A 23328-nucleotide genomic window follows, 5' to 3' on the forward strand; every position below is an offset into this window, starting at 1 on the left:
AGTCTTCCTGCCAGCTTTCTGGGGCACCAGTTCCAGAGCAGCATTTCCCCCTCCTTCCGCTTCCAGGAGCCAAAGCCCTGCTCAGGGAGCCCTGTCAAGCTCCTCCTATACAAGGCCACAGTGCCTGTAGCCCCTTATCTGAGTGCCCACGGGTAATAGGTCCAGAAGGCCCAAGCATATAAAAACACACCAGCCCAGAACGAGCCAAGTCTGCACCGGAGTGAGCTCATGGTACACAAGCATTGCTCTACATGGCAGCCACCTTAGGTTTTTGGTATCCATAACCTTTCCTGTTTAGGTGATACCTTTACTATTTTCTGTGGACGTTTTGCTACTGTTTGCATTTCAGACCTCGGGGACCCATGGCTTCTGGAAGCATCTGGCATCTGGCATGACTACGTGGTGCCACATACCTCTGCATATATATATACAGGTCTTTCTTAGGTGTAAATATGATACTTACTTAGTGGATGTCTACATATATAAACTCTAAGAACTATAGGAGAGCGATAGTATTAGCAAGAACTATGTAGAAAGAACAAGAAAGAGAAATGAGAGGCCTACATTCTGTCACTGACTTGCTATGTGACCCAGATAACTTGCCCTGTCTGGTCCTACATTTCCATGTCCCTAAAATTAGATGTGATGTACTGTGTGTGTATAAGTTTCCTCCCTGCCCTAATAATTTGTGGGCCCACAATTATATGAAACCCCCGTAGCTTTAGCAGGATTTCCTTCCTCAACCACCCTCCTTCCCCAGATTCTCTGAAATATATACAAGGAGCTACTTTCTATTTTCCCGAAGAAGAGATGTTGTTATACCCATAATTTTTCCTTATTAAATGTTTTCTGAATAAATAAGAACTGATGGTTATTTAGAAAACTCCTCAAAATTTTTAATGATCAAAGTTATAAAATAACGGCCCCCTGATCCACATATCTCTAGATTATTTCTTTACCTGAGTCAATGTGCACTCCAAGTTTTTTCTGTTCAAGCAAACTCAGCAGTCTACATAAGAAGGACGTGTAAGTATGGAAATCAACACCTGCCCTCACACTGTGGGGCCACCACACTGGTTAATTACTTAATGTGGCACTCAAGTCCCCCCATGACTGGGTCTCAGTGTGACTCAGCAAACATAGCTCCCACAGCCTCACCTTTTCTCAACTCACCGAGGTGATGCCTCTCTTTTCCCAGAACAGGACCTGGAATCCCACCTCTCTCTTCTTGCTGTTTCTTCCACCTGAAACTTGCTGTTTCTTCCATCTTCATAGAGCACCATTTTGCTCAGCCTGGTAGGCTCACTGCTGAATACTGCGATGGGATAGGGAGTTCCTGTGTATTCTATAACAGACCACGTTTTCCATACCACATTTAAAAGGATTGCTAGTATTTAGTAAGCACTTATTATATGCCTAGCAGGCACTCTGCTAAAGGTTTACATTTTACCTTCATATCAACCTTATAAAGTAGGCTCTTGTTTTTCTGCCTTTCATGGATGACTCAAATAAGCCTTGAAGTGATTCAACTACTTGTCCTGGGTCACTTGGCCAGCGGGTGGTAAAGGATGGACTTGAGCTTGGGCAATCTGATGGCATTGCCCACTCTCTTAACCACCGTGCCAGGTAATGGTAGGATTATGTGTCTACCCCAAGAAAAGGTGAGCAGTCTGAGTTCAGGTTCTCCCTCTAGCTTATCCACTGACACATCAAGTACAGCATTAAAGGAAGCTGGCATTTGATGAATGAGTGAGTTACAATCCTACATACACTGGCAAGATTCCCTGACTATTATTTCCTGTGAGAATAGACTTTCTCCCTTCTACGCCATACAAATCTTTTCTGATACCTCTGGTACACTTGCCATGTTATTTTGAGTTTGAGTGAGCTGTGACTGTGGCAACAATTCTAATAATTCATAAGCCCCTAAAGGGCAGAGCTGTGTCTGATAGAATCAACTGGGCTCAGTGCTCTTGGCTGGGAACCCAGATTGACTTGCAGAAGAGAGGAGGTATCTCTGACCCCCAAGAAACATGGCTACACTTACTGCCCTCAGGAATCTCCACTCAGATAGGAAAACTAGGTCATCCATTCTTGGTCCCCCCTCTCACCTCCCAAGGAAAGCAAAGTCATTGTAATGTCATTTGTAGTAGCCAAAATCAAAAAGAACATAAATGCTTATCAGGAGGTGTGAATAAAGTATGTAACATCTACCCAAAGGAGAACTATGGAGCTGAAAAAAGGGATGAGGATAGCCTCCTAACTTAATGTGGAAAATGCTACAAGACACATGACGTTTTTCCCAAATAAATAAATAAATGGCAAAGGAAGAGGGGGACTATTATAAATTAAAAGAAAATTGAGATATACAATCAAATGTGATGTGTGGACCTTCTTTGGATACTGGTTGAATCAAATAGGCTATAAAAAGATATATTTGAGATAACATGGGAAATTTGATTATGGACTGAGTTAGATGATTCTGAGGAATTATTAATAATTTTTTAGGTGTGATAATGTCATTATGGATTTTTAAGAACTTGTCCAAAATTTTTAGAGATGCATATTGAAGTAGGTAAGGTGAAATGCCATGCTATTTAGGATCTGCTTCAAAATTTTCCAGCCGTGAACAAAAAAACAAAAGGAATCAATGATGCAAATATGGCAAAATCTTGATAATGTTAGTCTGGGGGAATGACTATATAGAGGCTCATTGTATTATTCTCTCTACTTTTAAGTATGTTTGGAAATTTTATACTAAAAAATTTAAAATCAGTAAAAACAAAAGCAGCGGTATATAAGAGCAAGAAGTGTAAATAAGCTGTATCCAGGACCAGAGTTTGTACACAAACGAATTCCATGTACTCCTATACACATGTTACAGGAGCGGCCACAAAACTGGCTCTAGGCTTGTAGCCATCAATGTGAAAAAGGAGATGGGAATAGTGAGAAGGTTCTCAGTGGCTACACTGTAAAAGCAAACAAGGCTTTCAGGTAGAGCACCATTCCCGATGCAGAGTCCAGAGCAAAACCTCTCCTATGGGTCTTCATTAGAGAGCCACTGAGAGGTGCCTCAAAAAAGCACCGTCCTCAACAACACATTCAAAACAAACCCAGGAAGGCTTCCCTGGGGCTGTGACTGAACTCCCGGGCCTGCAATTCACCATCGAGTTCTCTCAGTTCTCTGAGACTGCGACCCTCAGTAATGCATAGATTTCAAGTGTAGGAAGCAGTGTAGACACAACACCCTCTCATTTCCCTCTGTAGTGCTTAGGACCAAGGATGGCTGTCTGTTCTTCCCTACTGGGAACTGTTTGTGGAGCTTATAGTTGGTCCTTTGTAAATAACTCTCCAAATGAATAAATGAGGACTGGACTATTAAAGAACTTCCTCAAGGGCTCAAATGCTCCATACCATTGATTATACAATAATTTTCTAACGAAGCTCTGCTTGAAATATGTTGAATGTGCTCTTTACCTGAAGTAATATTTTTGTCCAGTCATATTTTCTATATTTAGAAAGAAAATTAAGATTCTATCTGTCACTACAGCATTCAAAACTAAATGGACAAATTTTCATGAAACTCGAATGCTATGTTTGGAACAGTTAAAGGCTGAGTGGTATATATAAAAGTTACAAAGGTTCCTGAGTGACAGAGGGAAGGAATAATCATTCTTCAGGATGGCTGAAACAGAAGTATAATGAAAGGCCCTGATGAAGACTAATCTAGAGAAGCATGCAATGCATGCAAAGACCGTGCACAGAGAAAACAGTGGTTTCACTCAAAAATACGTGATCTGAAAGCAAGGATATATTTATTTCAGGATGATTGATGATGTTTCCAAGTAACACTAGAGAGGTCAGCCAGATCAAAACTCTTCACTGCATGAACATGACCTCCAAGCTCACACCAAGTCTTTGATCATGCTCTTTCCTTCTTGGATCTTTCCTTAGATGAGAAAACTGGCATCGAGACAGGTAAAGGGACTAGCCAAGGTCACAGAACTACTAAAAGACAGAACTAGGATTCAGACCCTAGATCACCTAATTCTAAGCACAACACTCTTTGCGTGAAACCAAGACAGTTCCGGAAAGAGAGAACTTGAAAGAAAATGAAGGACAGGAGAGTGAAAAATGCTGTGCAGGACAGAAGAGGCTGAAGGGAGAGCTGAAGGCATTCATTTTTGTTTTTTTTAAAAGATTTTATTGGGCAAGGGGAACAGGATTTTATTGGGGAACAGTGTGTACTTCCAGGACTTTTTTCCAAGTCAAGTTGTTGTCCTTTCAATCTTAGTTGTGGAGGGTGCCATTCAGCTTCAAGTTGTTGTCCTTTCAGTCTTAGTTGTGGAGGGCGCAGCTCAGCTGCAGGTCCAGTTGCCATTTCTAGTTGCTGGGGGCACAGCCCACCATCCCTTGTGGGAGTTGAACTGGCAAACTTGGGGTTGAGAGGATGCGCTCCAACCAACTGAGCCATCCGGGAGCTCAGCGGCAGCTCAGCTCAAGGTGCCGTGTTCAATCTTAGTTGCAGGGGTTGCTGCCCACCATCCCTTGTGGGACTCGAGGAATTGAACTGGCAACCTTGTGGTTGAAAACCCATGTTCCAACCAACTGAGCCATCCGGGAAGAAGCTCAGTTGTGTTCAATCTTAGTTGCAGGGGGCGGAGCCCACCATCCCTTGCGGGACTCGAGGAGTTGAACCGGCAACCTTGTGGTTGAGAGCCCACTGGCCCATGTGGGAATCGAACTGACAGCCTTCGGAGTTAGGAGCATGGAGCTCTAACCGCCTGAGCCACCGGGCCGGCCCTAGGGCATCCAATTTTTGCCAAACTCCAAGTTATGAAAAAGCCTCAGCAGCATTCTCCATAAATCACGATCAGTGATGTTTCCTGCAGAGAAGGAAGAGGGTTGGAGAGAAGAATAACACAAGGCTATTCCAACCCCCTAAAATGAACCCACTGATGTCACCTACCTTGCCCACTTTTTCCTATGTCAGTTCCTCAGTCCACTTGTCACTGGCATTCTGCTAGGATTGGAACTTTGATATGTTTGCCTCCATAGAATCAACCCAGAACTTTCCTATCCTCCGTACTAGGCTGAGAGCTCTGGAGGGTGGAAAGTAGAGAAAGAGGCCTGGATAAACTCTACATGCCCTGTCTACTTTCCAAAGAGTACAATCAGTACTTTCTGATATCAGCCAAACTTTCAGAGACTTCCTTCCTTTTCCCCTTCCAAACTGGGCACCACCTCTTTCATTGTTCCCAGACATGACTCCTTTGCTGTTTAGTATCTTACTCAGCAACTTGCAATCTCTGTCCTGTAGCTGGGACCCTAATACCACCAACTAGATATTCAGCCCTGCCTCTCTCTGCTTCTAGAATCAAATCTTTTGCTCTTTGGAGGCAGGGCAAGATTGGGCAGGGAGATAGATTTACAGTGGTTCTATCCTATGCTTCAATTAATAGAAATTCTAATACAATATGGTATAAGCAATTAAAGGAATTTACTTTAAAAATCAACATTTTAGGTACCCTCATCTAGGAGTAGGTTGAGTTTCAAGAAGACTTGACCAAGTGGCTCAACAAAATCATTGAAATCTGTTTGGTTTTGTTTCTTTCCCTTCTATCTTTTTGTCCTATCTTTTGTGACAGGGGATTAAACTAAATCTGGCTGCCCTGGTAGTTGCAAGATGGCTGCCAGTATGAACTAGACTACAAATATGTTTTTGTTCACATTCAGTGGAACAGAGTAAGCTTCTTTCCTTCGCCAATCTTAGAATAATCGTCCTGGTTCTCCCTTTGTTTAGAACAACTAGGATCAGGCACCCCTATATGGACCAATAACTGTAGCAAAGGGGCTGAAATTACACCACGAATTTGGGCCAATCATGGCACACCTTTGGATATGTGGGAGATGAGAAGTGTCAGTCCTGTTCAAACAGCATGGCTGCTACCCAAAGGTGGAGGGGGTAGGGGTATGCTAAGGAAAACCCTGACAATATACACAACAGTTTCCACAGCTGGTTGGGCCAAAGTTGAGTCTTGCCCTTTTGTCTCCAAACTTTGCTCCATAGCCAACCCCAGGAGGTATGTGTTGGGCCTCTACATGTTCTGGCTGCAGGACCAAAATTTTCCAGGCTACAGATTTCTTCCGGTGGCTCAGACTTGTAGTTCAGCGGTGCTGCCAGTAGGGGGAACAGTCATGCCTTACTCTCACCTTGTGCTCCGGGGTCATTCCCTCCTTCCTTACCGAAGTTTTAGCTCTTTTTATGCTACCTCGAATTCTTGTTTGCTTGTTTTATGTTTTTAGTGATGCTATCATTTGATGTCTCCCTCTTGTATTTTATACTTTTACTATTTATTTACTAATTTCTCTCCTGTGGCTCAACCTCAAATTATAATACATGTAGTGACTAAACAGAACTAAACAGAACTAGGCGTCTTTATATTTTATTTTCCTAAATTGAGATCATTGTAGATTCACATGAAGTTGTAAGAAATAATACAAAGAGATCCCCTTTTATACTTTGTTCAATTTTCCCCAATGGTAGCATTTTGCAAAACTATAGCATAATATCACAACCAATACATTGACATTGATGTAATCCATCTTATTAAGTCTTATTAAGATTTCCCCAGTTTTACTGGCAGTCATTTGTGTGTGTGTGTGTGTGCTGTTGTATGCAATTTTATAATTTTATCACCAATATAGATTCATGTATCCACCACCACATTCAACACAGTCAAGATATTGAACAGTTCTTACATTGCAAGAATCCCTTGTGTTGTTTTTCCTGTAGACTAAATTGTGTCCCCCCCCCAAATTTACATGTTGAAGGCTTGATGTACCATGTGACTATACTGGAGTTAGGATATTTAAGGAAATGACTAAGGTTAAATGAGGTCATAATGGTGGAGACTTGCTCTGATAGGAATAGAGCCTTTATGAAGAGACACCAGAGTTTGCTCTTCACTACCTCCTTCTCTCATCACATGCACATAACAAATAGGTCATGTGAGGACACCTGCAAGCCAGGAAGAGAGGTCTTACCAGAAACCAGTCATGTAGTACCTTGATCTCAGCTTTCCAGCCTCCAAAACTGTCAATGTCTGTTTTATGTCACCCAGACTATGAGAACACACACTGAGCTGACTAACATACCCTTTTATAACCACACCCAGCACCCTCCCACCTCTGCCTCATCCCTAAATCCTGGCAATCACTTATCTGTTCTCCATTTCTAAAATTTTGTCATTTCAAAAACGTTATATAAATGAAAACTTTTGGAAGTGGATTTTTTTTTTTTAACTCAGCACAGTTCCCTGGAGATTTATTCAAATTTTTGCATGTGTCAATAGTTCATTCCTTTTTATGTCTGAGTAGTATTCCATGGTGTAGATATCATGCCACAGTTTGTTTAATCATTCACCTGTAGAAGGACATCTAGGCTGATTCCAGTTTTTAGCTATTACACATAAAGCTGCTATGAACCTTCCTGTACAGGTTTCTGAGTGAACATCAATTTTTATTTCTCTGATATAAATGCTCAGGAATTCAATTTCTGGATACTATGGTGGTTGAATATTTAGTTTAACAAAGTGCTAAACTGTTTTCCAGAGTGACTGTACAATTTTACATTCCCACCAGTAATGTATGAGTGATTCAGTTTCTCTACATCCTGTCATCACTTGGTATTGTCATTATTTTTTAATTTAGCCATTCTTATAGGTGTGGTGTTAGGCTTCTTTTTAATTTGATTCACTGCATGTTGAAAGCCTTTACTCCGTTCCCCAACTACCTGGACGATAAGTCCAAAAGACCCTTTCCCTCATCATTCAAGTGACATTTTTTGCAATAGACTATATTTCCATCTATGTGTTAAGAGGAGAGTGTATGTTTACAAATAAAGCAGTCTCTGCACTCAGAACTCAGAGCCTACCGGGAAAGGCTGTCCTTCATATTATCATACGATCAAGCAAATATGAGATGTGTCATAAGAGAAGAATAAGTAATGTCTCTGGAAGTAAAGAGGAGATTGCCCACTCAAATTTCAAATTCTCAGGACAAGTTAAAGTGTTTTACAGAGAAGTAACATCAGCGCCACTTCTGTGGGGTGGAGGGTCCCTCCACATAAAGACAGAGCAAAGGCATAGAGGTGGTCTACACAACCTTCTATGGTAGTGAGTACAGTGACAGGCATTAAATAGGTGTGCACAATTGCCTGTCAGTCAGATAAACCACTCCCAGAGGGAGAGATCCAAGTGACAATGAGGGGAAAGTAAGAATGTGTTTTATGGCCTAGTATCAGAAGCCACACTGTAATTTCCACATTCCATACAAACTTTGATGGGTGTCTACAGAGAGTGATAACCATAGGGTCCAAGGACATTTTATAACTATTTTTCTCCTCAAATAAAACTGACAAGATAATTAATAAGACAGTTCTAGGGGCTTAAGTTTGTTCAACATTTGTCAGGCTCTTGAGATAAATTTGGTCCTTTGAGTTGACTTTCAGAAATGACACAGGCTGCTAGAGAGTAATGTTTACATGGATTATTTCATGTCATTCTCATACGAGGTCAGACAATTAAGTTTACAAACTCATCCTAGAAAAAGTGCTACCTACCTCATTGCTGAATATCACTGTGGTCGGTCACCTTCGAAGTACACCGCTTGGGAAGTACCTATCAGTAACTAGCAGCATACTACAACAGTTATTTGTTTATTGTATTGGTTTAGTTTCATATTCTGGTGCCTAGAAAAATGTCTAGCATTCAATAAACATCAGCTGAGTAAAAGAATGGAATACCCAATTGAAATAAATTTCCCCAGCCTATTTTCAGAATAGAACTTGGTATCTGAATTAATAATATTGCAAAAGATATCTTTTAAAAAACCATTCTCTTAGGCGCCAGAGCACCTCCCAACTGTATCTTGGCAAATCTATTTATGCCAAATTCCTTTATGTTTTGGTGACTCAATAGAGTCAGAGGTGAGTTGGTGCTGTTAATAAAAAAACTCCCTCCGCAGAGCTTTTTGTAATTATTAGGTGTGGTTGCTTTAGCCCCAAGGTGTAATTTGAGCAAACTGTGTTGGTGAAACTGTTAGCTGGTTTTTGGAGCCTTATGTTTGCCTGTAAGGAGTAAGAAAAGATACATACGTTGTTATAGTTGCTGAAAGACACAAGGGGGCAGCAAATCCAGCTCTTTTGAAAAGTGAAACAGGTACTCTGATAACTACAATTTGATGTTCTGATAACTACAATTTGATGTTCAGTAGATTGGGTAAATTTCGGTATGTCCATACAATGAGAATTAGGCAGCAATAAAAATGAATGAAATATAGCTACAAGCAGCAACATGGATGAATCTTACAAATAATGTTTCGTGAAAGAAGCAAGCACCGAAGAATATTTATGGTATGATTGCATGTACATAACGTTCAAAAATAGGCAAAACTAAACTATATTATTGAGGAGACATACATAGGTGGTCAAAATGAAAGAAAACCAAGGAAGTGATATTCACAAAAATGAGGCTGTAAGGAACATAGAGCTCGTCTCAGGATGGCTCGTACTAGAGGCTACACATCCTAGCAATGATCTATTTTTCACCTTTACAGAAATTACATAGGTGCCGAATTTATAATAAATTTTTGCTAAAATTTACATTAATGGTTTGTGCCCTTCTTTGTACATATGTTTCTATTTCACATTACAATGTCTTTTAAGGAAAAGAAAAGAGAAAGAGGTTAAGGAAGTGAGCAACAACAGAGAAACACACAGACTGGTAGAAAAAAAATAGAGCTTAAGAAATAAAGTAGCAAAGAGAAGCTTGGAGTTAGATAAAAAGAAAAGAGAGATGCTGAGAGAAGGGATAAAAGGGAAATAGGAGAAGAGATGGGAAGAAATAAAAAGAACCAGGAAAGTCCTGAAAGAAAATTTTTTAAAGGAAAATAGTGTGAGGGGGAATGAGTAAATAACAAAGGACAGTAGGGAGAGCGGAAAATAAAAAGAAGCAATAAAAGATGGGAGAAACAGAGGCAGTGAAGAGAGAAAGAGGTGAAGAGGGTTGAAGACAGAAAAAGTCTAAAAGATGAAGAGACAGCGTTACTGGGAAGAAATCTCAAACAGAAAATTCAGAAGAACAAGGGGTCAGGTAGGTTGAGCAGTCAACCCTAAGTTCTCAGGTAGGCTCTGTCTTGCAGGGAGCTGCAACTGGAATATGATGATGGCCAAGAGACCTTCAGTGTCCGCAAAGAGTTCTTCATCTATGTTTTTGTATTGGACAGATGGGGCTGGGAAAAGCAGCGCTGAGCATCAATGAGCATCTTCACCATCCATCAAAAGCATGGACTCGAGATTTCTCAACTGCCATCTTTTATCTAACTAAGTTTCATCTTTTCTCCGAGACTTTTATCTAAACTCTACCAGATCTCTCTCTTTGCCCGACTACTTTCAGGTTTAGTTTATAACTTTCCCTCCTCCTTCTCCTTCCCCACACCATTCCTGCCTTCATGTCTACTTGGCAGGAGTCCTGGGCCTCAAGGAACAGCTGAGCACACTGCTGATGCGCTGAGGATACCCTCGGTCTCTGTATTAGGGAAAAAACGGGGCACAGGCTAGGGCATATTTCATCCCATTGCTCAGAGAAAGGTGTTAGCTAAAAATTACATCGTGAGCAGGTAAATGGATCAGTAAAGCAAGGACTTTAGTTACTCTCTTCAGTGCTTTATCACCACTCACTTTTTTCAGCAAAAAAAAGTTTCTATGGGTTGAAAAACTTCCAAGTGTTATCAAGAGTTGGAGTCTAAAAATTTCCATTTTTACTTCTTGTCTACCTCTGCGTCTTTCTCCTGGACAAATTGTGCCTTCCTTACATGGAATTTACCTAACGGCACAAATCTGGGGACCTGAATCCCAACTCCGACTTGTTTGGAGAGGCCTCTCTGCTAGAGAAATCTAATAATACTTCTAGCTAAAAGTCAAACCTTTGCCTGAGTCAAAAAAGATCACACTGGCCAAGGAGTGAGGGCATAGGTGCTACCAAGGAGACAGATTGTGTCTTCTCTGGGGCCATCAGCCTTGTGGAGATAAGACAAAAGAGGACGTGCTTCCCTGAGCAGGGAGTGGGGCTTCTGATGGAGTCAGAACTGTGAGAAACTTAAATCCAACTGCTTCCCCCTCGGGCCTGCACAATGGGGGGCTGGATTCTGCCAAGGTGTCCTTGCCAAGATGTGCTTTGGAGTCCACGCTCTTAGCACCCCTTCCACCCAAACTTCATGAAAACAAAAAAAGTGTATAAATGCTGAATGATCACCTGCAATATCCCTGGGCAAAAAGGAGTAGTGTCATCAAGAACCAGAACCTTAAAGACATTTTTTCAGGGAATGATGTAGATGCAATGAGATTGAGAAACATCTTGACCAACAAGCCACATGTGAAAAGAGGGCCTGAGAGAAAAGTAAGTGAGGAAAAGCCCTGCCAGAATCTGCGAAACCCACCAAGTGAAACAAGAGGGCTGAGGGTACGGGCAGGCCCTGAGCCGCTGGGGCATCTGACAAAGGAAAGACGGGCTAGGAAAAAAGTTGTGGTAAGCAAAAAAGTATCACTTATAAACACAGGTGTGAAACAATGTAAGGTGACCAAAGAATTCTTGAGAGATAACGAACACAATGCAAAAAATTTAATAACATATATAATTTAATAGTATTAGCTGAGCTTTATTGAGTAACTATGTACAGATATGGCACTAACTGTTTTACACGCATTATCTCATTCAATCCTGATATATTGTTTATATAGTAGGTCCTATCATTATACCCATTTAAGGATGAAGAGAATGAGGCACAAAGAGAACTTGACCAAAACCACACAGTACTAAAATGTTTCCCAGGCTGGTGGAACTCTGCAGTCCATGCTTTTAATAACTACGGAAAGTTTCCTCCAATGTGATTCCAATAAAAACTAAAGAATTCATGAGTCAGGCAGAGTTAGATGTTAGGAAACCCGTTTTAAAAACTACCCTGACTCGAACACACCATGTGATATTGCTCTGTTTTCCCAGAAATAAGGACACTAGAATGCAATGAAGAAAGGAGAGAAAGAGGAAAGACAACAGAATGCCAGAATGAACTGAAGGGAGACAGGGAGAGAGGAAAAGGGAGAAGAGAAAAAGTAAAATGGGAAGAGGGAAATGAGAATGGGGAGACAAAAGGCCAAGAGACACAACAAGTACAGAGAATTTGAGAGGGAGGGTAAAGTATAGATAATAGGGGGTGGTGTTAAGGAGAAGAAGGAAGTGGAAGGGGATAACGTTAATAGAAAAAAAGAGAGGAGCAAAAGATGAGAAACATCTTGACCAACAAGCCACATGTGAAAAGAGGGCCTGAGAGAAAAGTAAATGAGGAAAAGCCCTGCCAGAATCTGCAAAAACGACCAAGTAGAGCAAGAGGGCTGAGGGTACGGGCAGGCCCTGGGCCGCTGGGGCATCTGACAAAGGAAAGACGGGCTAGGAAAAAAGTTGTGGTAAGCAAAAAAGTATCACTTATAAACACAGGTGTGAAACGATGTAAGGTGACCAAAGAATTCAGTAACAGGATACAGGAGCTTTGTCCACTAGTCATCTAACTCCGATCATGTCTGAGTGTTAGTTTTCTCTAATGTAAAATGAAATGCTTACTTCATTGATTTTTGTGACAATTAAATACAATAACTTATGTAAATCACCTGAAATACTGTAGTCACCTAATGGTTGTTTATTTTTTTTTTAATTTTGTGGGCTATAGTTCCGATGCCAATAAACCAAGTTTCAGGTAAACAACGATCTTGTTTTACTTAGCTATATAAACCTACAACTTAACACATGTCCTGGCACATAGCATACTTGTAATGTGTGCTCAAATAAATTGAACAAAGACAGTCAGGGAAGGGAAGATACAGAATTTTTAGAAGCAAAGAAGATAGACACCGGAAAAGAGAAATTCAGACAAGAGAGAGACAAAGAAGCAAAGAAACAAGATTAAAATGAAAAAAAATAATGGAGGAAGAGGACCATGTAGAGGAACGAGAAAGAGGAAGCAAAGAACAACTTTGTGACAGTCAGGCAGCTCAGGTGAGAAGCTGCCCTCAGCAGTTTCATGGACCTCCCAGGACACAAGCTGCCAGGCTGATACTTCTGGAAGAGACATGGAGCACAATGAGTGACGAGGCAGGAGACCTCTCTGGGGAGGACTACAGGGATGTGTTGAGGATTGAGGAACTCGTCACCATTTGTCCTTTTGAGATTTTTTTTTAAAACCCTCTTAAGCCCAGACTGAGTTCTTCAAGCTCCATCTAATTTCAGCACTGGGTTCTCAGGCAATAAACTTTGCTTGTCATAGCCACACCATCCTACTGCTGGGGTACCAGAGATCCCAGACCACAGCTACTTTCAGCAGATGGTGAAATACAAAGTTAGTGAGGGTTCAGTAACCATCCTCTTGGATGAAGAATTAGAAGTTGCTTCAAGGTAGAGTAGGAGTAGGCAGGACTGATTAATGAATGAATCAAATAACCAGGTTTCCCTTAACTTTCCGCTGTACTTGGACATAATCTCCTCCCAAGGGACCTCTTGGGAATCCACTGCCTTGGTGAACTAAAAATGGGAACTCAGTATATTGGATTAGTAGATATCTGGGTAAATGGTGAATTGGCCAAACTAGTTCATTAAAATCAATGAGCATGGAAAAAAGGGGGGAAGCTTTGGACAGAACAATTTGATGACCCAGTGACATCAGGTGGGGTGGGACCATTCTAAGTATAACGGTTTGTCATGTGTCTGGGGAATGGGAGTGCAGTGGGAGGTGGAATTAAAATAAAAGAGCTATTTCACTAATCATGTTGAACACAGGAACAAGCATCATGGTCATGGTGTCCAATGATCAAATATAACATACAAAGGAGAGGGGCATTCTCCCCTATGGAATGCCATGGAGCTTTGGCACATGATAGGTCTACTGTATCAGAGCCACCAATTCCAGTGGGAGCTGTGGTACCCAGAAGAGCAGCAGCAATGCCCAGTGGGACAAGGTGGTACATAATGGGAGATGGTGGTTCCTGAGAAAAGATAGTAGTGTCCAGAAAAAAGCAAGTACCAAAGTGTTCAGCAATAAGGACAGTGTACACCTGAAAAGTGGTAATGCAGAATCATGAGCAGCAGAATTTAATGAAATAAACAGAAACAGGAGTGTCAGCAGAGCCTGTGGTTGGCAGATAGAAAATGCCCCACAGTAGAATGCCAGGTCAGAAGCAAGAAATCCACATCTGCCTTGATAACTCCCAGAGATGATTATTGGGGAAGTGGTTCATTTGTTAAGATGATACCTCAGTCCCCAAAACTGTCAAGGGGAGAGTGAATCAACTGTTTAGGGGACACAGCTGAACCCAGCTATCTTTAGTTCTCATTCCTTGAGATCCATCCACACTCTGTGTAGATCAGGAGCTAGCAGGCAACTTACAATCATGAGGAAAAGGCCAAAAGCATCAGATGGTTGCTTATCCTGATATCATTGAGGCATGGCCTCTTTCTAGACTTATGTAAGGCAAATAATCTCCAGTTGGTTTAAACCAGTGCTGGACTAGTTTGTGTTACAATTAAAAGCGTGCTATTCCCAACTCTGAAAAATAACTGAAAGGAATTATACCCAAGAATATGAAGTTAGCTACTACATGTACCCTCTCTCAGAGCCCACAAATCCAGCTCATCTTGATGCTTTAATGGGTCCTCTGTCAGCTACTGATCTTGTTGGTGTCCGTGGCCATCTATTATCTATCACCCCAAAATAAAAGTACAAGACTCTCCAGAGTTCAGACCCAAGAGAGAATGAACTAAAATAAGTAAGAGGTAAAACCTACATTACAGTGATACTATGTTGGGAGGGTGGGGTTAAAGGAGAAGTTGCTGTTTTATTTATTTTTGCATATGGGAGAGAACAATGCACAAGTTCATAGCACCTATAGACAGGAAGCAGTTGAAAATACAGAATTCCAAGAGCATGATTGATGGTACACGATAAAGGAATTTTTCTGAACAGAAGAATGGGCCTAGACAAAACGGAGGTGATAACTAAGTAAAGTTTCAGGTGTACAGGCAGGAAACTGAAGGAGTTAAGTTGAAGGGAAGGTTCTATTGGGTAGGGGATGTACACAAAAAGGAAGGATGGAGCCTTAGGGAGAAGTAACGAGGATTTGTAACAAACTTCGTGGGGAATAGAGAAGCAGTAATTGGAAAGGATGAGGATACCACTGTCAGGATTTGCCCCAAGCTTACACAGAATCAAATTAGACTTCTGGTTAGGAATGGAAGCAGTCGAAATACTTGCTTTTATTTCCATTTTTTCCCCCACACCACATAAAGACAAGAGAAAAGATTTTTTTTCTTAAGTATGTAAATCCATAAGGACAGACAGAATGGGAAGTGAGACTACAGTCATCAGGATCATTTAATACAATTTTGGAAAATAGAATTGGTTAAATGAGTACTAGAAGAAAGTAGATGGTCAGTAGTCAGGAAACTGGAGCTGAAATGCCTGCAGGTAAAAGGAGAAACCATCACTTACCTGAGGCATCAGCATCACTTGGGAGCCTGTAGAAATACAAATACTCTGGTCCCACCACAGACTTACTGAATGAGAATCTCTCGGAAGTGGGGGCAGGTATCTATGCTTCCACAAGCTCCTCAGGTGATTTTTATACTGCTAAGTAAGGAAAGAAGTGCAATAGTAAAGTGTCAAAAATCAGTCTTGGAAATTGTAGTCATCTGGATAGAGGTTCACAGTGAGGCAAAACCTCAAAAGAACTGTCTGAAAGTCTGTTTTAAGAGGGTTTAGAATCCCAGATTTCTTCTTTTGGTCCAAGCAGACAGATAATCATAATAACAGGAAGTTTACTTTTGGAAGATGATGAAGCAGGTGGACTTGAAGCAGAAATGGCTGAGAGTGAGAATGAGTCAATATACTCCAAACAGGAAGAGTATAGAAGAATCACTTGGCTCCCAAAATGTTGCAAATCAAGATTATAATTACCACAGTAAAATATTTTTTTTTAATCCAAGAGATTCAATATTTGAATAATAAAATCTCCAGTAAGAGAGAAGAAGACCGTGGCTACATCAAGTTCATTTCTAATGGCAAGAAATTTTTAGGTGGCTCACAAATGAGATAGGAAACAGGAAGACAACAAAGACTACAATAACATGTATCACTTGGGAAATATCTTTTTTCCATTCTTTTACTTTCAATCTCTGTGTGTCTTTTCATCTGAGGTGGGTCTCTTGTAGACAATATATGCATGGGTCTTGTTTTCTTATCCACTCAGCTACCCTATGTATTCTGATTGGAGCACTTAATCCATTTCCATTTAAAGTGATTATTGTTTTTTGATGTTCATTACTTTGTTTTCTCCTCTCTTCAGCTTAAAGAAGTCCTTTTAACACTTCTTGAAATACTGGTTTGGTGGTAGTGAATTCCTTTAGCTTTTTCTTATCTGGGAAGGTCTTTATCTCTCCTTCAATTTTGAATGATAGCCTTGCTGGGTAGAATAGTCTTGGTTGCAGGCGCTTGTCTTTCATCACTTTGAATATTTCCTGCCACTCCTATCTGTCCTGCAAAGTTTCTATAGAAAAATCAGCTGATAGTCTTATGAGAGCTCCCATATGAGTAACTAGTTGTCTTTCTCTTTCTGCTTTTAGGATTCTCTCTGTATTTAACCTTTACCATTTTATCTATGATGTGTCTTGGCATAGACAAAGCTGAAATTTGCCCTCACAGGAGCCCTTTCCAAGAGACACCAGAAACAGCTCATCCAGAGGCCAGTTTTAGACCACACCAGAGCACTACCTGGTTATCCCCACAGGTGACACACCCAAAGGGTGTCTCAACAGGCACAAGAGCCTGCCAGGAGGAATCCCCTTCTGAGGGGTCAGCTCCCATACAGCAGCACATACACTTGTGTAAATGTAAGACCTGAAACCATAAAACTTCTAGAAGAGAATATAGGAAGTAAACTCTCAGACATCACCCTCAGTAATTTTTTGCTGATGTATCTCCCTGGTCAAGGGAAACAAAAGAAAAAAAAATGGGACTACATCGAATTAAAAAGCTTTGCACAGCAAAGGAAACCGCCAACAAAATGAGAAGACATCCTACTGAATGGGAGAAGATATTTGCCAATGATACACTGGATAATGGGTTAATATCCAAAATTTATTAAAAAAAAAAAACTAATACAATTCAACACCAAAAAAACGAACAATCCAATTTAAAAATGGACAGAGGACCTGAATAAACATTTCTCCAAAGAGGACATACAGATGGCCAATAGACATATGAAAAGATGTTCAACATCACTAATCATCAGAGAAATGCAAATAAAAATCACAATGACATACGACCTCACCCCTGTCAGAATGGCTATCTTCAATAAATCAACAAACAACAAATGTTGGTGAGGATGGGAAGAAAAGGGAACCCTGGTGCACTCTTGGTAGCTTTGCAAATTGGTGCAGCTACTACAGAAAATGGTTTGGAGGTTCCTCAAAAAATTAAAAATAGGACTAACTTGTGACCCAGCAACTCCACTCCTAGATATTTATCCAAAGAAATCCAAAACACTTATCTGAAGAAATATATGTACACCTATGTTTACCAGAGCACTATTCACAATAGGCGAGATATGGGAAGAATCTAAACGTCCATCAGTAAATGATTGGATAAAGAAATTGTGGTATATTTATACAATGGAGTATTACTCTACCATAAAAAAGAGTGAAATCTTACCATTTGCAACATTGATGGATCTAGAGGATATTATGCTACATAAAATAAGTCAGACTGAGAAAGGCAAATACCATATGACATCGCTTATATGTGGAATCTAAAGTACAGAATAAATGAACAAACAAAACAGAAATAGATCATAGATACAGAAAACAAACTGATGGTTGCTAGTTGGAAGGGAGATTGGAGGATGGGTGAGAAAGTGAAGGGATTAGGAAGTACAAATAGGTAGTCATAAAATAGTCATGGAGATGTGAAATACAGTATGGGGAATATTGTCAATAATGTTGTAAAGACTACGTATGGTGTCAGATGGGTACTAGAATTATCAGGGGGAATTACTTCTTCAGAGATTACATAAATGCCTAACTACTGCGCTGTACACCTGTAACTAATATAAAATAATAGTGAACATCACCTATAATTAAAATACATACATATATATATATATATATATATATATATATATATGGTGACAGGATGTAAAGTACAGCATAGGGGATATACTCAATGGTATTGTTATAGCTATGTATGGTGTCAGATGGTAGTAGACTTGTTGGGATTATCACTTTGTGAGGGGTGTAAATGTATAATAATTATGTTGTTTTATACCTGAAGCTAATAATAGATTTTAAAAAAATTTCCAGTAAAAAAAATTACTAAGAGTAGAATTTAAATGTTTTCACCAAAAAAAAAAAAAAAAAAAGTAAGTATGTGATGGATGTGCTAATTAACCCGATGGGGGAAGAACTTTCACAATGTAAACATATCAAATCACGTTGATTTAAAGCTGTGCAATTAATTATGAGACGTTTTAGCTCTAATCTAAACTTTCACATACACTTATTTGGGAAGAAGATGTACTTGTTACAGTAGCATCTCCAACTACATATTTGTTTTAAATAGTTTTCAATGTACCATTGCATTTTCTGCAAAAGTGAACAAGAGGTAAGCTGCTAATATGTAATAGGAGATTTGCAATTCCTTTAAACTCAGAACTAAGTTAGTATAGATATTGCATTAGCAGGAATCTTATTAATTTTGTCAATATTATTTTAAATAAAGCGATTCATTTAAAAGCTTGTTGCATAAGAAATCTGTGATGTGAGAATGGCATCTTGACTCCAGCCAGGGAGATGAGCAAATTGTGAGCAAGGAAGAGACGGAGCTGAGAGTATTGGTCCTGGTCTCTGAGAGCCTGGCGTTGGCTTGATGGAAGAGAGGGCCCCCTTGAAGCCTGGGCGGTTCCTCGCTGGTTGACCCATTCTAGTATAGGCTGTTAGCCTGTTCCTCGCACCCGCCATGGCGAGCAAATCTTTCACTCCTTTATCCAACACGAGTACTAAGCCACGCTGTGCGCTAAGGGCCTTTGCGAACAGGCCAGTGGGCGCTGCTGCAAGACAGAGAACCGGGGAAGAATACGGACCGCAAAGGATACCCAAAGCTCGTCACACCCGGCAATTATCTGCCTGCTCTGAGCTCCTGAAGCGGGGTGGCTGGGCGTGGGGCCGGGGCGGGGCCTGTTGCCCGGGAAACCACCGGTCGCCAGGGCCGCGCTTCCTGGCCCCCCTTCTGTTGAGCGGTGGCTAGTGGATGCCTCAGACTGTTGCCACCCCCGGACGCCGGTATGGGAAGAGGAGTTTCTGAGACTCAGGAGCGTCGAGATCCCTGGGACCTCGTCGCCGCGGCTAAGCCGGAGCCGGCGCAGTGGCCAGTCCCCGGCCGCCCTTTGCGACGCCGCAAGAACAATGGATATTTCTCGGGTGGGTTTCGCCTGGACCTGGTGATGCCTCGGGTTCGGGTGGGCGACCGGCCATCCAGGTTCCTCGCTCCCGCCCTAATCTCCTAAAGATTGAGATCTGCATCCCCCTACTGGGAAAGAAGCAGAAGTGCGGTGGACCGTTGCTGGGCGTGGGTAAGGAAAGTCCTCAAGGAACGCTGGACCTTGACCCAGTCTGACCAAGCAGGGTCAGTGGCTGAAAACCGTGCCAGGGCTCAGACTTCCATAGCAGTAGCTTCTGGTAGTCACTTATCGTCAGTGCCCGTTTCTGGCTTGGGAAGGGGAAAGCTGACTTGAAAGGATTCCTGCTCAGGCCTGCAAGTCACCTTTGCGAGTGTCGGTCTCTTGTTGCCCAGCTGAGCTTGACCTGATGAATACCCTGAATGTGAGTGACACTGATTAATCAGTAGTTTAATCAGCGAACGCAAGTGTCTTGCCTACCTCTGGCATCCCCTCACTACCTCTTTCTAAGGGATTCTCACTACTCGAAAACCTCTTCCTCACAAAATTCCACTAGATATGATTTTGGAGACCCCTTTAAAGTCTACTTCCTCAAGGACAGCTCCAGGAATCACACTATTTCCTTGCTTCCTCTGGAGACTTAAGCCCCAACCAGAACCAGTCTCATGGAGGGCAATCCTGTGTAGTCACACAGGACTCCATGCTTAGGAGGACACTGCTCAGAGGGCCCTGGGCTTCTTTTAATGCTTTGTGAGCACAATCTGGAAGTTCTTAAGTTTTTAACAAAAAGCCCATTATTTTCATTTTTCACTTGGCCTAGCAAATTATGCACCTGCTACTGGCCCCAACTCTTGTCTTTTCCCAAAGGCCTTCTTTGATTACATTCAGTTATGTAAAAACAGAGTTAAAAGGGATTCTTCTCTAGACCTCTCCGTACCTACTGAGACATCAAGAGACAGAGGAGGGGTGGTTCTATTGACTAAACTGAAAGTTGTTGGAATCATGAGATCTTTGTAATCCAATGTTCCCCCCTCCTTCCCCCCTATCATATTTCAGGGCCTTTGAAGAATGTGCAGAATGTGGAAATGCCACACCTCTGAGGGCAGCAATATTGGGCTCCTTGCTGAAGGATAGAGGCAGGTGAGGACTCAGCAGGTCATGCATTAATGAGTGCTCTGGACTGCTTCACAGGTGCCCTGGCAAGGCTGGTGCAGGTGGGGATAGAGAAGGCAGAGAGGGGAGGCCGGATTGTTTGATGTGGAGGAAGTAAGAGACTTAGAGAAGGAAAGTAAGACATTCTGCAGCTGTGCTGTCCAATACTGCACAAACTACGTGTGGCAATTGTGCGTTTGTAATGTGGCTAGTCAGAAATAAGCTATTCCATAAATGTAAAATGCACACCAGATTTTAAAGTCTCATTTTTAAATGTAAAATATTTTATTTTTATATTGATTACATGTTGAAATGGTATCTGGGATATATTGGGTTAAGTAAAATATATTAAAATTAATTTCATCTGTTCATTTTTACTTTTTAATGGGACTACTAGACATTTTTAAATTTTATACGTATGTGGCTCACATTATCTTTCTCTTGGAAAGCACTGTTCCAAAGATCTTGGAGCATTGGAAACAATTTAAAATGTTCAGAAAAATTGTTTCGCCCCAAAAAAATTCATATTGCCCTCCATTTCCCAGAAGATACCCCTACCTACCCTTACCCTACCATCTGTATCACCTACAACCTTCCTAATCTAGTTAACCTCAAACTAAAGGCCTTAGCGGTTAAAGAACTGCAAAGCAGCCTAACTACAAGTAGTCTAGAACTGCAGAATTATAGTCACTTGTACAGGAGAGTCTCAAACTTCTGTCGGCTGTTGCCACTAGAACAAATTCAGGTGCTGGCAGAGCTGTTTCTCCTGCTTTGACTGTCCAGTTTTACAGAAATGAACTGTAGAGAAATTGCAAAGAAGGGAAGGAAGAAATAAGCAAAGGGAGGGTGGTCATCTCACCAGCCTTTTCTCCAGGTTATTATATTGTCACAAATTACAGGATTATAGCTGTCTTGGCCTGGCCTTTTTTTGTCAGTCACCTCAGCTTAAAAAGTAATAAGCTTTAGTGAAGAACTCACCTAATGCTCTAGTCTGAAGTACAGACAGGAGCAGAAAATTATCTGTAAATTTAAACTCTCACTTCAGCAGCCTCCTTTAGTTGTGGAATGTAAAATGGGTGGACTCCAATATCTTAATCTTCAGTGGTTTGAATGTCTCTTAAAAGCAATGTGGTGAGTGAAGATGTTATCTCTGAATCAATGGGTACTGGATGCTTGTCCTAACTGATCCTCCTAGAGCCTCTAGTTCTCTGGAAAGTGGCCCTGAGTGTTCACTTAAGAGAGCAGAGGCCCAGGCCTGTTAGGGTGTGAGAATCTCAATGTAGGACCCATTACCAGTGGATTGCCTTAAAGAACCACTCTGAAATGCTCTGCCCAGAAGCTGTGGTTGTAGCCAGAGCATTCACTGCCATTCTTCCAACCCTTGGGGTTCCTTCACTGACATGGTTCGGCTTCCTTTCATTATGCTCACATTTTCTGGAGTGATTCAATTTTAGGATTCAGTCTTCCCCTGGAAAGATTTGGCGTTGTTTGTGAGCTACCTCACCCAAAAGTTTGCTTTGCTTTCCCACTCCTTACCCCGTGGGGCTCAATCTCTGCTGTGTTCCTTAACTGCTTTTCTTCAGGAGCCACACTATTTGACCAAAGCCCAGAAACTGGATCTCTAGGCCCTAGACACCTGTGGATGACTGAAATGAGACTGTCCCATCGGTATGGGAGGATCTACCATCACGTGGACATGTCTAGGCAAGAGATTAAGAAAGCTCTCCCCAGAAAAGCTTTGGGAAATTGAGTTAGAGAGAATCTCAGCTCAAAATACTGTCTTTCTGAAGCTTCCATGATTTCACCCAACCTGCAGAAGCCAAACTTCTGTGCAACAGCACCTTTCAACCATGATCAAGTCAGCACTCCAAGATAGTATTGAGGTATCTCCATCAAAGAATGCAAAAGCCCTAGAAGTGTGGGGAATGGTGTGGAAGGACTGGAACATTGGAGGGAATAACCTGGGATTCTGGACTTGCTGAAATTTCAAGAAGGTTGAAGCTCAAGCACTCCTCTTGGCACTGAGTAAGACATAAATCAAATAGATGTACACTAAGAAAAGCTAGTTTGGTTTTGTCTTGATCTTTGACTATTGGCAGTGAAGACATCTTGGCCTGTTTTCCTTGTTAGAAAGATTTCTAACTACAAATTCAGCATCTGTAATAGACATAGTACTATCCAGGTATGTACTTAAGTGAGCTTTGGTAGTTTCTGTCTTGTAAGGAATTTGTCTATTTCATCCAAGTTTTTTAATGTATGGGCATACAGTTGTTTGTAATATTGTCTTATTCTTTTAATACCCTGGGACCTGTAGTGATGTCCCCTTTTTCAGTTCACACATTGATAATTTGTCTTTTCTCTTTTTTATCAGTCGAGCTAGAGCAGTCTGGCACGACTGACATTTTGGGCTGAATAATTCTTTGTTGTATGGGGTGCACCTTTTTAGGATATAGGATGTTCAGCAGCATTCCTGGCCTCTCCGACCACTAATGCCAGTAGCACTGCACCGCTGTCCCTACCCTCACCCCCACTGGGACAACCAGAAATGTTTTGACATTGCCAAAGGTCTCCTGAGGGGGCCCTGGTTGAGAACCATTGCTTTAGACTACCTGTTATCCTTTACA

The 23328-nt window shown here is 41.3% G+C and overlaps 1 protein-coding gene across 1 annotated transcript in view; it reads right to left on the minus strand.

The window, feature by feature from the left end:
• Positions 1–4697: 4697 nt before the first annotated feature.
• The window catches only part of ST6GAL1 (ST6 beta-galactoside alpha-2,6-sialyltransferase 1), a 180468-nt gene continuing 161837 nt past the window's right edge, over positions 4698–23328 (minus strand). Inside the window, exon 9 of the mRNA XM_033127534.1 lies at positions 4698–4886. Coding sequence (XP_032983425.1) covers positions 4804–4886 — 83 coding nt within the window. The 3' untranslated portion in view covers positions 4698–4803. The remainder of the gene's footprint in view (positions 4887–23328) is intronic.

The sequence above is a fragment of the Rhinolophus ferrumequinum genome, chromosome 2, assembly GCF_004115265.2.
Source record: "Rhinolophus ferrumequinum isolate MPI-CBG mRhiFer1 chromosome 2, mRhiFer1_v1.p, whole genome shotgun sequence".
NCBI lineage: Eukaryota > Metazoa > Chordata > Mammalia > Chiroptera > Rhinolophidae > Rhinolophus > Rhinolophus ferrumequinum.